Raw genomic sequence first — 17007 nt, 5'->3', positions numbered from 1 at the left:
TTTTTTTTTTTTTTTTTTTTTTTTTTTTGGTAATGCTAATTTCTGCTGCCTTTTAATATTTTTTTTTTCAAAGAGTATATAAACATAAGAAATGATTAAATTTTCAAAAATGAAATAAAAGACCTTGATTCAGTAATATTGATACAATGAAATAACTTGTTTATAAAAATTAAAAATTTATCTATTATATAATTTTTTAAACTTTACAGAAAAAAAAAAAAAAAAAAAAAAAAAAAAAAAAAAAAAAAAAAAAAAAAAAAAAAAAATTATTAAACCTTTACAGTTATTTTTCTATTTTGTTAATATATTTATGACTTTGTAGATGCATATATTTTAAGATAATATATATTTTATAGGTATAATATGTATATATTTTTGGATTNCTAAAAACAAAAAACAAAAAACAAAAAATAAGAAATAAGAAACAAAAAACAAAAAACATAAAACATAAAACATAAAACAAAAAACAAAAATTAACATGTTAAATAATTATTTATTATAAAAAAAAAAAAAAACATTTGTACATTTTTACATCTTAAATACATTTTTTAATTTCTTTGCTTCACTAATTAAATGATCTGTTAGTTCTTGTCTTAAGTTCATAATTTCTTGAAGTTCCTTCATGGTGTTATAATGTTCTTTATACATTAAAAATAAAGCATTATTTATTTTTTCATTATTATGTATAATAAAATCGTTTAATTCATAATTTTTGCTCAAATCAACATGTAGATTATACACAGAATTTGGTACAGGAGTTATATCTCCTAAAAAATCACCACCTAGTGTTACACTATTCCCTTTTTTACCTATAATTATTAGATAAGAAAAATAGAAAACATTATTGAACCTAAAAATATATATATATATATATATATATATATTTTTATCCTGATAATTTATTATAGTAATAACAGTGAATAATAAAATTATAAATTTTATTACCTTTTTTTATTTTTGATTTACCATAGCTTTTGCAATTTAGTAAAACGAAAATTAAAGTTAAAAAAAGAATTATTTTCATATTATTTATTTTATGAACAATAAAAAAAAAATTATACTATATTTTTATAATTCATTCAATGTTTTATGATATTCATTTAAAAGAAAATAAAAATTTACAAATCCTTTAATTTTTTCTTTTTATTTCAATAAAGAATATTCTTAATTTTAATTATATGAGAAAAAATAAAAATCCTCTATTTCCTATTTTTATAAACAATAGATTTTAAAAAATATTTTTGCTTTTTTTAAAATAGATACTTCATCTTTTAATTATAAAAAAATTTTTATTATTTATCACCATTATTATTTTTTTTTTAAGTTTTACATAAAGATTATAACGTAATTGTTTTTATTTTATATCTTAAGTACTAAATAAGCACATAAAAAATATAAAATAAACAAAAAAAAAAAAAAAAAAAAAAAAAAAAAAAATTAATAAAATACTGTTGTCATGTCATCATAAAAAAAAAAAAATATATATTTTCATTTTCATTTTTATTTTTATTTTTTTATTTTTGTTTATTCCCATTTTTTAAATTTTTTTTATACTTTTATGCATAATTGTATAGTTTTTCATTTTAGTAAATCAATACATTAAAATAAAAAAGAAAAAAATTATTTTTACATTTTAATAATAAAATTTTAATTTTTTAAACCCTTTTGTCTTAAACCATAAGGAAATTTTCATTATTTTCATAAAAATTTGTACAATTTTAATTATATCTAAACATATTTACATTTATATATATATTTTTTTTTTAAAAATGAAAGTATATAAAGACGTTTTTACAAATGATGAAGTATGCTCAGATTCGTATAATCAAGAAGACCCTTTTGGAAATCCTGAATTTCGAAATATTGCCTTTGAAGTAAAATCAAATAAAAGGATAAAGGGAAATGAAGATTATGGAATTGCTGACAATAGTGAAGAAATGCAAGAAGGAATGGGAGCTGATGTAGAGCAAGTAATTGATATTGTAGATTCATTTCAATTAACTTCAACTTCATTTAGTAAAAAAGAATACAGCGCTTATATAAAAAATTATATGCAAAAAGTTGTTAAATATTTAGAAGAAAAAAAACCCGATCGCGTAGAAGTTTTTAAAACACAAGCTCAACCATTTATTAAACACATTTTAACAAATTATAATGACTTTGAACTTTATATGGGTGAATCACTTGATATGGAAGCTGGTTTAATATATTCATATTATAAGGGAGAAGAATTAACACCACGTTTTGTATATATATCTGACGGATTATACGAAGAAAAATATTAAAAATATTTAAATTTATTATTATAAAATAAATATTTACTAAAAAAATTTTAAAAAATTTTTTTTCATATTATACCTGAAAATTATCTAATTTCATTTAAGATATATAAAAATAACACTTAAAATTTATATAAAATAAAAGCACTTTATCACTTATTTTTTTAATTATTGTTTTTTTATTATTTTTACATAATTTTAAAGAAAATATAGAAATAAAATGCTAATGGAAGCATAGTATTCTTAACTAATTTTTAAAGATGTAGACATATTTAAAAAAAAAAAAAATAAATAACATGAATGTCAAGTAAGCATTCATTATAAATCCCAATTGTATTTTTCTTTAAAATGAAAAAAACACTTCCTTTTTACTGCTAATTTTTACTTTTTTTTATGTCCCAAATTATTTAATGATAAACAAGTAAGCTTTTTTAAAATCATTTATGTGAATTTTCATTTATATAAACATAATACATAATTATGTTTATTCTTATATGCATACTGTTAAATACAAAGAATACTCCCCTTGATAAAAATATAAATATTAATACATTATATTTTATAATAATGTAAGAAATAATTTATCATAGAAATGTAACACTTCTTTAAAAGTTGAATGTGCAAGAATAAAAGTATTTAAACATTTAACATTTTAAAATTAAAATTTTTTTTTTTTTTTATATATGAATGTAATTAATTTTTTATAATTTATTTTTGTAATGGCGAAAATATTTTTATTTGCCATTGGTAAGAATATTTTAAAAAACTAAATAAAAGTTCAAGAAAAAAACTTTCTTTTAAATTATAAATTATTACGAAATATGGGGTTATTTAGAAATGAAAATTTTCACTTTTATCTACTCATTATTAAGTATAAAAATAAATTAAAAAATAATTAACATTTTATTTAAACTTTAGTTATTCATACACCGTCATTTAAAAAACTAAACATTATTCAACAAATTAAAATGGTTAACATATGAAAAAATATTTAGTATATATAAAATTTTCAAATTGAATAAAATGTCATTTACTTTTATTCTTTATTAATATACCTCTATTATTTATTTTTATAAATAGTATATAAAAGGCTCTGCTATCTAGCGTTTATCATCTCAAAACAAAATATTAATAATAAAAAAAATTATCAATATTTTATTTATCAGATTTTAATTTTAACGCAATTTTTTCTTCATCGCCTTAATAGCTATATATTAATGCTGCAGTCTTCGGTAAAGAAGACGATTAAAAAAATTAAAAAAAAAAAAAAAAATATATATATTTTAAAAAAAAAAAAAGAAGCGTAAATGGTGTTGAAAAATGGGACCAAAAAGTGTTAATTTTTTTTTTTTTTTAAAAAAAATTGACTTTTCAAAAATATATATATTTATGCATATCATCAAATGCATGCATGTACAAGTATCCTTTTTTATCTATAAATGAATTTTTCGTAATATAATATATAATATTTTAATATGATGATATATGTAAAAAAAAAAAAAAAAAAAAAAAAAAAAAAAATAAATTTGAATTGTATTTTTGAATATGTATGTTTAAAAAAAAAATTTAAACAGCATAATTTTATTTAATTTTTTCAAAAGTCAAAAAAAAAAAATTTTTTCTGTTATGACAAATTAAAATTTATTGATAATTTTATAATATGCTTGTCAAATGAAGTGTTTTTATCTTTTTTTTTCATTTAAATGTATGCCTTGTAGATTATACAAGCAATGAACCATATACCATAAAACTAAGAGAACTTAAGGATACAAAATAAAAATTTATGAGATTTATTTTATTATAATTATTTTTTAATATGGAATTGTAATTTTTACGTGTGACATATTATTTTACTACCAACGATTAATTTTTTTATATCTTTAAATTTGATTCACATAAATATTTTTGATTTTTCCTTTTTTTTTAAAAAAGTATAATGAAAAAATTACTAATCTTTATTATTATGTGATAAATATGATAACATGTATCATGGAACATTGCAAATGTCTATTTACTTTTCAAGCTTTTACCTTTTATCTTCTCATATATTCTATTAATATATTCTTTAATATATTAAAAGTTGTATGCTTCAACTGAAAATTCATATTCATGAAATTTACTTTTCATATTTTAATGTATGAAATTATTTGTAATGAAATATTTTGATAGTTAAAAATTATTTGAATAAGATTAATTAAATATTATATAAGTAAATAATATTCTTTTATTCTGTAAGAATATTAATACATTAATTTTTTTATATCAATATAGTAAAATTTAGAAGTGTATACTTATTTAGAAATTGAATTGAAACTTTTTTATTTTTTAATCAATATTCATCCTTATTAGAAGTATTTGATGTAAAGAACGTTTAAAAAATAAAAGAAATTCACATAAATTTATATATATCAAAATGAATTATGTTTTTATTATCAAATATGCAGTGTTCTTAAATTTTCATTTTTCATAAAAAAAAAGTTTGGTTAATTATCTTTAAAGATAATATATATATTTTAAGGATTTAAAAACTAAAATATATTCTAAATATAATTCAAAATGTTCTTAACTGCCTAAATTCTACATATGCTTTCTAAGAGTGAATATTTTTTTCATCTCTCTTTAATATTTTATCCTCTTTTTTTCTTTCTATTTTTTTTTTTTTATCTAAAAAGAAATTGAAAAATTATGTTAGATATATGTTAATATTTATTTCATTTTTTTTACAAAATTTTCCTTTTTGTCATTTTTCTATTTGTCCCCAAATAAAAATTTCTCCGTTAGACAATGAACAGAATATTTTATTGTTATCTAATAAAACGTTCTACAAAAAAAATTAAAGAAATTAAATACTTAAATAATTCTAAATATTATCGTTATTTTCTTTCCTTTACTTTTATTGGATATTCGTGTTTCAATGCCCTAACAAACTTTTTTTCCAATACATCAAATCTAAAAAAATGAAAATTTAATAACTTCATGTTGTTAAAAAATATTTAAATATCAAACTTAAGTTATTTTACATTTTTATTGTGTGATCTTCTGAAGCTATAAATAAATATTTATTGTTTTTATCCATTGGGCATTTATTTGCACTTAACGGACCTAATTGACAATGCGTTAAAAATAATAATAAAAAGAATATAAGATAAAATAATAAAATATAATTAATATTTTAAAATACATTTATAACAAAAAAAAAAGTAAAATGTATTTTGTGCTTAAACCTGCATCTATATTAATAAAACACTTATTTTTGCGTATGTCCCAAATTTTAACAACGCCACCAGAATCACAAGAATAAATCCATTTTGCCTATATATAAATGTTTATATTAATAATTATTTTATCTTATTCAAAAATTTTTTTTTTTAAATATTTTTGCTTATATATTCTCTTAAAAATAATTACATCTGTAGTAAAATCAGCATGGTTACATGGAAAATGGTGACCATAAAAAGTATTTTCACATAACCCACTCCTCATATCCCAAATTGATATCTAAAAAAAATATATAGTTTATCTTTTTTATTTTACTAAAAACATATTATATATATTACTGTTTATAAATAAAATTAGAAACATTTTTCAAAATACCGTTTTATCTACAGATGCGGTAACAAGAGTACTAAAAAATGGGTGATAATTCACAGAATTTACACTATCAACATGCCCTCTTAAAATTTGCCTTTGCCTTAAACTATTTATATCAAATATCCTAATTGTTTGATCCATCGACGCAGATGCAAAAAAATCACCTAAAAATTTTTAAAAATAATCTTTATTATATACGTATATTTATGTTTATTGAAAACATAAATCCTCCAAACTTTACTGAAGAAAAATTATATATTCACATGTAAATGTACAAAACTATATCTTATTAATCAATTTATAACCTTCATAATGAAATGACAAGCTCCATATAGGTCCAGTTGAATTTTTAAAAGTATGAACACATTTTTCTTTAATCATATCCCATAATTTAATTTTAGAATCTCCACTACACGTGCATAAAATATTTCCTTCATTGTTAAAACATAGATCACCTATCCATTTTTTATGGGCTTGTGAAGCCATTACTAATTCATAATTTATGCTACTCCATGTTTTCCATTTCCCGTCATCTCCTCCTGTTGCTAATAAATGAACTTTATTATTATATGCAAGACCTAATACAGCCTCGTTGTGCGCATTAAAAGATTTTTCAATAGATAAAGAAGAAATAGATAGAATAAAATTTTCCCTATCTTCATTTTCAGTTAATTCATAATTAACATTTTCGTTCTTAGGCCATGGGGTATCTTCTCTTTTTGAGCATAATTTTTCTAAATCCTTTTTATTTTGTTTTAAGTTAACATTAGATACATCACTGTTATTTTTTCCTCCTGAAGAAACGTCTATTATTGAAGTATTTGATTTGCTGCTTCCCAATAAATCTTTGAGTCTTAGAATATACTTATTTAATCCTTCGATTTTATTATCTTTTTTTTCTTTTTCTAGAATGATAAGCATTTTTTCTTTAATTGCAAACTATAAAAAAATAAAAATAACATATAAATATTTAAAAAATAATATAATTTATATTCATTTAAATTGATTATATAATATAAATATCCTTGCAAGTCGTTAAAGTATTTATTATATATATATATTTACTTCATATTTGCTTTTTATTTCACTTAGAGAAGCTTTAATTTTTTCATTTTCTTTTTTTTCTTTATTTATTTCTTCTATTAAAAATAAAAATTGTTATTTTAAAATGCTTTTAAAGCAAAAATTTAAGAATTATTTGTTTATAATAGAATTTTCAACATAATGGACAAATAATTATAAACAGTACTATTCAGAGTTTCTTTCTCCTGCAAAACTCTCTTATGATGCATTAAATAGTAATCTCTTTCTTTAATTAATTTTTGAATTTTTTTACTGATAAGAAAATAAGTAAAAGAGCAAAAAAAGATCAATTATTTCAAAGTTTATGTCAAATTTTTTTCTAATTTTTTTTACGTTGAATATATACTTTGCATCTTCCAAAGAATTTTGAGTTTCCTTTGCTAATTTTTCATTATTCAAAAAATCATTTCTTAGTAACTCATTTTGAGTAAATATGTCTTCATACTTTTCTTTTCTCAAATTATTTATATCATAACCAAAAATTTTTATACACTCCTTCTAATACACAAAAATATATACATACTTTTTTTTCTAAATATAAATTTTCATGAAAAAAACATTTACACAAGGATCATTTACTAAACGGAGAAAAAATTCAAAAAATAAAATATAAGAAAATTATAAAAAAACATTATTAAATAATACATAAATATCAACCAACAGTTTAAATATATAACCTCAAATGTTTCTAGAGATTCTAAAAATTGATGTTCAACCATAAAATTATGTATGAACAATAGTGTCATAGGTAAATGTTTTTCATCCACAGGAAAAATTTTTGAACTTTTTTCTTATTCGAAAAAGCATAAATAATATATATAAATGAAAATACCATGGAAAATTATAGAATTTACATATTTTCGTATATTTTATGCTATTCAAAACTAAGAATACATATATATACTTTTAAATGCGTTCACAACAAAAAAATAAAAAATATTAATTTATATAAAAGACTATTTTATTACCTGAAATTAATTCATTTTTATTAAAGCTTGAAATATTAACTACTTTAACATTTTTCAATAATTTTTCAAAGTTTTCTGAATTTTCACTCTCAGATTCTAAACTTGATTCTAAATTTGAATTTGTTTCACATCTTTCTTCAACTTTATTATTTTTATCATTTTTATTATTATTTACATCCTTTTCTTTATTATTTATAATTTTTTCTACTAGTGATGTTGCGTTATATTCATCATTTTCTATATTTTTTGTTTCTATTTTTTTGTCTTCTGTAATGTTTTCCTTTTTTATATTTTCCATTTTTAAATTTATTGATTTTATATACGTCCTGATATATGTTCCATAAAATATTATTAAATTTTAAAAATATAAAATTTTTATATATAATATTTTAAATTCTTTAAAAATATGTTTTATTGAAAATATATTATCCTCATTTTTTTTTTTTTTTCTAATAAATTTTGAGAAATGATACTATATATATAAATCCATTTTTTAATTTTTATTAACCTAACTTTTTCCTTTGTATTATAGGAAGTGTTTATTAAATTAATAAAAAAAAAAAAATATTGTTAAATATGAGAATTAGTAATTTTTATACTTTTTATTAAAAATTTTCTTAAATAGTTTAGTAAATTATATTTTTTTTATTTCCAAATTTCTAATTTTGTAATTCCTAAAAATAATTTACTCATTTTTCTTAAAAAAAAAAAAACAAACGATAAGAAATGTGTAAATATATAATTTATAAATACAATAAAAAGATATAAAAAAGTGTGTGCAAAATTCAAAAATGGATAAAAACAAGATCTTTATTCTAAAAATAACCTATTACTAAATAAATAAAAAAAAATATATTTTAAAAATTAGTTAAAAATAATTAAAAGTTTTATCAAATAAAACAAAATCTAATACTTTTAAATCTTATGTCTTACTACATGACATTAAAAATTGACATGAAAAATTATTTAAATTGAAAAAGCAAGCTCCTTTATTTTTTTTTTTCCCCTTTTTTATCTTTTTCTTAATTAAGGGACTTATGTCATCACAAATACTAAAATGTTGTCTTGAAGTATCAACTACTTCACTTACTTGTTTTATACTATCTCCTGTCACCTTTGTATCCATATCTTTTAAAGATAAAGAGTGAATTTTTTGTAATTCATTTTCACAATTAACATATATAGAATTCTCTCTATTTAATTTTGTATCAGCTGTGATATTACAATTATGAAATGTCTTAATTTCCTTATTAATTTTATCATTTTCCATTATCCATTTGCCATTTGGAAATTTTCGATTACACTCATGTTGTATTATTGGATTTACTACACTATTGTGTTCAACGAAATTAATATTGTAATTGATTATTTGTATTTTATTTGAATATAAATTATTTATATTACCAATTTTATTAGTTAATTTTGAATCATGTTTACCTTGAAAATCTTTAAAGTCTCTATTTTTTATTATATAATTTGTTGAGTAATCATAATTTTCTAGAATGTCATTTACTTCATCCGTAGAAAAATTTTCTAAATTTGAATATTTAGAATAAAAATTTCTTTCAAAAAATTTTTTCTTCATGATTTTATTATTAATTTGAGATTCAAAGTTATTGTTATCAAATAATTCCATATTACACAGGTTTATGTTATTACTAAAACTTATCTCTTTATTATATTTAACACTTGCTTCTTTTTTGTATATATCTTCCCTATTTTTTAATTTTGTTTTTTTTTTTCTTGGGGAAAAAATGTTTGATATTTTTGAATTTTTTGTTAGGATATTATTATGTTCAATTTTTAATGGACTTAACACACTTGAAAAAGCGTTTTGAATTATACATTTCTTAAATTTATGAGGAAATACAATTTTTTTATTTTCTATGGAAATTATAGCTTCATTATTTTCATTAAATATTTTATCCATTTCATTATTTGATGCTTTATTTTTAAATAACAATGAATTCATTCTTATATATTATATAAATTATAAAAGTTATATACATACTTATTTTCAAAATAAGAGACATGTATATTTAGAAATATAAATCATCAGAAAATGAAAAATTAAAAGTATATTCTTTTTTTATAAAAAAATAGATATTACAATTTTTTACAATAGAATATAATTAATTGACAAAAGACATGAATAATTTTTTATTTTTCAATTATATGTTATTTTGAAAAAGAAAATATAAATAATAAACAAAATAAAATTTAAAAAAAAAAAAAAAATTCAGAAATTAACTATTTTGATTAAATATTATTAAATGTGTACTTTTTAAGAATGTTTCTCAAATATTTTTGCTAAGACATATTCGAACTACGTGAAATATGTGCAACACTAATTTTTGTGTGTATTAGGAATTATCTCTACCCAATTTAATAAAAAATATATACACTTTTATTGGACAGATTAAAATATAAAAATGTAATGTTTTATTTTTTTGAAAAAAAATAAATTATTCTTAATGTAAATATATATTAACGTTATTAACTTATCTCCTAATTTTTTTATGTTCCCACTAAAATTATTAGATTTGATTTTTCTTTAATTTATTTAAATAAACAAATATCTTTTTATTAATTTCCTATTTATTTTTATTGATTATAAGATAATAAAAAATATTTTTTACAGTTTTTATATGAAAACAGAAATATTATTGAACATTTTCCATGATATTTCAATATCTAAAAGAAGAATTTAAATTTTTTGTGTGACAAAATGATATATTCATGTAACTAGAATAATAATCTATATATAATTAAGATTAAACTTGCTGTTTTTCTAAATTCATAAGAACTATGCAATTAATTTTGTTAGAATTTTTTTTTAGCTTAATTTTGTTATGAAATGCTTCAAAGACCTATTGTATATAAAAAAATTATAAATTTTGAATTTTATTTAATTAAAAAATATGGCATATCTTCAATGTAATTCATACAAGAATACTATTTTTAATAAATTCTTAATAATTTCTTATTCTTTATGCGATAACAACAAAAATACATATTTCTGTAAATTGATACAAAAGTTTTGTTTATATTTTAGAAATAAATTTATAGGTTAAATTATTAATTTTTATAAATACTTTTATCTTTTTATTTTTACTCTAAGAAAAATGTCATTTTTTTTTAAATAATAAAAACTATATTACACTTAATGAGTGTTTCATCATAATAATGCGCTATTGTTTTTCTTTTGTATGTGAAAAATTTCTTTAAAATTAGATGAAATTTTTAATTGGAGTTAAATTAAAATAGACTTTATTTCAACTTTTTAAAAAAAATAAAAAAAATGATTATTGAATGTTATTCTTGATAGGAAAATTTGCAAATAATCTTGTATGATTAAATTTTTTAGAAACAAAAATTATATGTACATAAACTTATCATTCATCTGGGGAAGTAGATAAAGTAAATGTTATTAAATCTTTGAAATAATACTTAAATGAAATTACAGAGTTATAAAAAAAAATAGAAAAAAATGTTTATAGTATGAAATTAAAGGTTTAAATAATATGTTATTTATTATAAAAGACGATGTACTGAGTCCATGGATGTAGACATATTTGATATTTTTTACATTGTATTTTTAAAAGATATTATTTTCTTTCCATTATACAATTTTTAGAAAAATAAAAAATTGCAAATATCCTATTTTATTTTATTTTCCGAATAGAATTTATTAAAAAAAGTTTTCATTTTACTATTTGTAAACTCTTCTCCATGTACGAAGCTTGGGATATCTTAAAATGTCCTTAGTTATAATTTATTAGTAAGTATTTCTTTAGTATAATTATTTATCATATTAAAATTTTTATGACAGCATTTGGAAAAATATAAAATTAAAATGCATTATTAGATTATTATATATATACGACTATGTATTTTAGGAACTTTTAGAAAACTATTTTTGGATAATTTGTTCAAATATAAATTTTATTGATTGTATTATTATTTTTAAGTTATTTATTTTGAAGTTTTTGTTAAACTTCCTATACTGTTTCCACATAGAACTATAGAATAATGTTAAAAAGTTATAATATATGCAATGTTATTATTAGTAAATATTTTGATAAAAAAAAGTATTAAAAATATCAAGGTGAAAAATTTATATGCCAATACATCAACAAAATTATTGTCATACCATAGAAATAATATTTTTGATATATTTTTTATCTGTACAATAAACTATGCAAATATTTGTCTTACTATAGTTATATTTTTTTTTACACTTTTAAATTTTTTTTATTCCATCCTTCGTAATAAAGATGTTTGGGAACAATTAAAAAAAGTATAGTATAAAATATCTATTGTTTCACCAGTAAAGTCCTTAAGTATGATATACTTTTTATGAGATATTAAATGTTTTATTCAGTATTTATTTTGTTTCGATGAATAATAAAATATGTTTAATTTATTTTATATTTATTAATTGTATTAAAAAATGAATTATGGAATTCTTCAATTTGTGGTTATTATTTTTAGAAGTTGCATTTCTTTTTGTTATCATAAAACATATTAGTTTCTATTTTTCTAATTATATTATTATCTTTTATAGATATATATACTCAGTGATTAAATTTATACAATAATAGTTTGAAAATTTGGAGATGATATTTTAGAGAGACAATTTAATAAATTTAATGAATGGTAAATGAAAAAGAAAAGAACTATTCAAGATTGTTTTTAAAAATTTGTTATCACATAAGTTCTTAATTATGTAAAAAAAAAAAAACATTTAAAAATAAATTAAAATTAATATTAATTTAATAAGTTACTAGTCAAATCAAATCATTAACACATCTTACACATAGTAAAAATACAAAAGAAATTACAAAAACAATAATTTTTTGATTACATTGAAATATAAAATATTTATTCTGTAACATATAAATTTTTTTTATTCATTTTATTGTACGTTATTCAACATGCTAATTTTTTATTTTTCTTCATTAACCAAATTTTTCTATAATGAGTTTATTTAAATTAAATTTACAACATCCACTGAATTATCATTACAAAATATTCTTAGCATAATTAAAAATAAACATATATTAATTCATCTGTGTTGAAAATATGAAATTTAAATCCTTCTTAGTAAAAATTTTATTCTCATATTATTAAAATTATATTATTATAAACATTTCCAATTAATATTATAAATTAGACAATTTTTTTTTTGAATTTTTATTTTAATTTAATTTAATTTAATTTAATTTTAATTTAACTTATTTTAATTTATATTTTAATTTAATTTAATTTAATTTATTTTAATTTATTTTAATTTAATTTAATTTAATTTAATTTATATTTTAATTTAATTTATTTTAATTTAATTTAATTTAATTTATTTTATTTTGTTTTATTTTATTTTATTTTAATTTAATTTAATTTAATTTAATTTAATTTAATTTAATTTAATTTAATTTAATTTAATTTAATTTAATTTATTTTATTTTATTTTATTTTAATTTATTTTATTTTATTTTAATTTAATTTATTTTAATTTATTTTAATTTATATTTTAATTTAAATTTAATTTGTTACTCTTAAAACTAAATAATATTTAATTTATTCTTATTTTGTTTTTTATAAATTATTTCACATTATGGTAATTATATTATATTGATATAAATCATATAAAAAATATACAATTATTATTATTGTGATTAATTAGTTCAATATATTTATTATATAGACAATTAATTAAATTATATCTAAATTAGATTCTTATTTCAATATAATGACATAAACATTTTTTAAAATTTTTTTTATTATTTATGTTAGATAATAAACACTATTTTTATTTGTTAGCATATATTATATATTCAAATTATTTTAAATAGTTAATTAATTAATATATATATATATATATATATATATATATATATATATATATATATATATATATTTGCATTATTTTTAAATTTTTACAAATAGTTTATATTTTAATTTATTTTATTTTAGTAAATTTCATTAAGTTTTTATTAATTTAAATAAATAAATTCATATATCAATTATATTTATTTAATTTAATTAAATATATCCATTAATTTATATTTTTAATTGTGTAATATATGTGATATATATAATTTTTTTTATTTATTTTGTGAAAATATAACTTAATTTTTATGTAAAATAATTATACATTTTTATTTAATTATTTATTTTATTCATTAAAATTCGATTAAATATTTATTATTTATGTTATATATATCATTTAATTTTATTTAAATATTATATTTAACAATTTATTTATTATTATTAATAAATATTTTATAATGTAATATATTATAAAGGATAAAAATTAGTTAAAATATAATAAACAAATATACTTAATTTTAAATTATAATATAAAATTTAATAATTTGTTATTAAATATAAATAAATATATATATGTGTTTAGATTAAATTAAAATATATATATTATTTACACCTTTTAATTATATTTATTTTAATTTTATTTAATATATATTTATTATTTCAATTTTTATTTAATATAATATTAATATATTTCCTATTAAAATATAATATATATTTATTCAATTTGGTGTACTTATTATTGTAATTAATTAATTAATCTGTTTATTTGTTATTTATTATATATTTATTATATTTCACATTAATTTATTACATAACATTATATTCATTTTTATATTTTTTTAATTTAATATTTATTTATCCACTAAATTAAATTTAATTATATTAATATTTTTATTATTAGTTAAAAAAATAATTTAATATAATATTTATTTACTAATTTAATTTAATTTAATTATCTTAATTAAAAATAATTTCAATTTAATATATTATTTATTTATTTTTATATATTTTAATATTTATAATTTTTTTAAATTAAATTAATTATATTAATATTTTTGTTATTAATTAAAAAACAATTTAATATTTAATCGTTATTTTAATTTAATTATATTAATTAAAAATAGTAATAATTTAATATATTATTTATTTATTTTTATCTATTTTAATATTTATTTATTTATTTAAATTAAATTCAATTATATTAATATTTTTATTATTAAAAAAATAATTTAATATAAATATTTATTTATTGTTTTAATTTAATTATATTAATTAAAAATAATTTTAATTTAATATATTATTTATTTTTATTATATATTTTAATATTTATTTATTTAAATTAAATTTAATTAATTTAATATTTTTGTTAATTAATTAAAAAAACAAAATTTAATATAATACTTAATTCTTATTTTAATTTAATTATATTAATTAAAAATAGTTTTAATTTAATAAATTATTCATTTATTTTTATATATTTTAATATTTATTTATTTATTTATTTATTTATTTAAATTAAATTAAATTTAATTATATTAATACATTTGATATTAATTAATAAAATAATTTAATATAATATTTATTTATTGTTTTAATTTAATTATATCAATTAAAATAACTTTAATTTATATAATTTTACAATAAAAATGAAATTATTCATCAAATTTATAACAATATATTAAATTATTATTTTATTTTATGTTTTTAATAATTTTTTTTAATTAATTATGTAAATTATAGTGAATAATCATTAATTTTATTTAAATTCTTTTTTTATTTATATTTATTTAATTGTTTCTTTAAACTAAATATTAAATTATTTTTTTTTTTTACTTTGATATAATAATATATTCATTTAGTATTAAATTTTATTAAATTTTTAATGATGAACTATTTATCTTAATATATATTACCTTTTTATTTAATAAAAATTTTTTAAATTATATACTTATTTTTAATATTTATTTTATTTAAACTCCAGTTGCATATCATCACTCGTAATTTTTTCCTTTTTTAATTATATTTTTATTAAGAATTTAAATATTTTATTTAGTTTAATTCATTTTTAAAATAATTGTTATCTTTATAATTTTAAATATATTTGAGCTTTGTTTTTAATGTATGTTATACCTTTCTTTTAATTTCCTGTCAATTTTTTATATTCTGTGTTATTATATTTTAAAAATTTTTTTGTAATTTTATCATTACTCATAAATCTAAAAATAAACATATCTTTTTTTCATGTAACTTATATACATAGATACACCTTATATTTTTTTTAGTACAATTATTTTTATTCATTTATTATATATATTCGAGATATATGAATTTTTTTTGTATTAGACAAAATTTAGATATATATAAATTTTTTTTTTTCTCAGATATCAAAATTTTTACTTTTTTTAATAATTAAAATTTGGATATTGTCTGTATGCTGTTTAAAAGATAATTTTTTATATAATATTTTTAATGTAAATTGATTAACCTAGGATTTAAAAAATCCCCACTTTATTATAAATATTTTTTTATATTTATTTTTTTCAAAGTTTTTAAAAAAATATGTATATAATTTTTATTCAATTGTGTGTTCTTACACCTTTAATTTTCTCCATGAATAGTAAATAATTCTTACTGCATATAGCTTTAAATTTATTAATAATTTTTTTTAATATAATATTTTATGTGAATTTCAATATGGTTTTTTAAATTATTCATTTTTTGTATAGAATAACATCATATTCAGCTTTTTTTATACGTCTTGATAAAATGTTATAGAGTTATGTCTATTAAAAATATGTAAAAACAGATTAAAGAGTCTTTATAAAACTTCGCTGAAGTCATAAAAATATTTATTATGGTGTATTTTTTTTCCAAAAATAGATAACCTATTTAAATATTTTGCTGTAACATAAAATAGTTCATAATTTTCCTTATTTATATCTATGGAACTTTAATAATACAAACAGAGAATAAAATTCATTATATATATTTGAGGAGATAAACTTATGTACCTTAAAAATAACAAGGATTAACATAAAATTGTAAAATTACTGAATGTTTCTTTAGCAGTTTAAATATAACATTGTTCATCTAAATATTTATATTTATATCTTTAACCATATAAAACTAAAAATAAAATTTCATTTTAAAGCATTTTAGTTAAATAGTTTAGCAGAAATAAATTAATAAAGTTTTTAATCTTAAAAAAAAAATGTAAAAATAGCAATAATGTACTAACCATAAATATGACAGAA

At 16.0% G+C, this 17007-nt stretch overlaps 4 protein-coding genes and 1 non-coding gene across 5 annotated transcripts, besides 1 other annotated feature; 1 reads left to right on the top strand and 4 right to left on the bottom strand.

Moving 5' to 3' along the window:
* Positions 1-528: 528 nt before the first annotated feature.
* PGAL8A_00032300 (conserved Plasmodium protein, unknown function) lies at positions 529-1024 on the bottom strand (the record flags this gene model as incomplete). The annotated part of the gene is made up of 2 exons (XM_028674320.1): positions 529-809; positions 946-1024. 2 exons carry the CDS (start codon positions 1022-1024, stop codon positions 529-531), a joined length of 360 nt encoding a protein of 119 aa, XP_028530685.1.
* Positions 1025-1769: 745 nt separating this feature from the next.
* TCTP (histamine-releasing factor, putative) lies at positions 1770-2285 on the top strand (the record flags this gene model as incomplete). The annotated part of the gene is made up of 1 exon (XM_028674319.1): positions 1770-2285. The coding sequence occupies one exon, from the start codon at positions 1770-1772 to the stop codon at positions 2283-2285; it is 516 nt and encodes a 171-aa protein (XP_028530684.1).
* Positions 2286-3362: 1077 nt separating this feature from the next.
* On the bottom strand, positions 3363-3522 carry PGAL8A_00032100. The gene has a single exon (XR_003699191.1). It is a non-coding gene; the product is annotated as a small nucleolar RNA snoR04 (small nucleolar RNA).
* Positions 3523-5019: 1497 nt separating this feature from the next.
* PGAL8A_00032000 (conserved Plasmodium protein, unknown function) lies at positions 5020-8219 on the bottom strand (the record flags this gene model as incomplete). Its single annotated transcript, XM_028674318.1, has 12 exons — positions 5020-5100; positions 5171-5228; positions 5300-5381; positions 5504-5591; positions 5688-5777; positions 5874-6034; positions 6176-6809; positions 6936-7009; positions 7120-7205; positions 7300-7451; positions 7631-7743; positions 7922-8219. 12 exons carry the CDS (start codon positions 8217-8219, stop codon positions 5020-5022), a joined length of 1917 nt encoding a protein of 638 aa, XP_028530683.1.
* Positions 8220-8843: 624 nt separating this feature from the next.
* Positions 8844-9893, bottom strand: PGAL8A_00031900 (conserved Plasmodium protein, unknown function; the record flags this gene model as incomplete). Its single annotated transcript, XM_028674317.1, has 1 exon — positions 8844-9893. The coding sequence occupies one exon, from the start codon at positions 9891-9893 to the stop codon at positions 8844-8846; it is 1050 nt and encodes a 349-aa protein (XP_028530682.1).
* A 4768-nt stretch (positions 9894-14661) lies between these two features.
* Positions 14662-15303: a sequence feature.
* Between the last annotated feature and the right edge of the window lie 1704 nt (positions 15304-17007).

This window comes from Plasmodium gallinaceum, assembly GCF_900005855.1.
Source record: "Plasmodium gallinaceum strain 8A genome assembly, contig: PGAL8A_v1_21, whole genome shotgun sequence".
NCBI classification, from domain to species: Eukaryota; Apicomplexa; class Aconoidasida; order Haemosporida; family Plasmodiidae; genus Plasmodium; species Plasmodium gallinaceum.
This window is presented reverse-complemented; position numbering and strand designations above follow the sequence as displayed.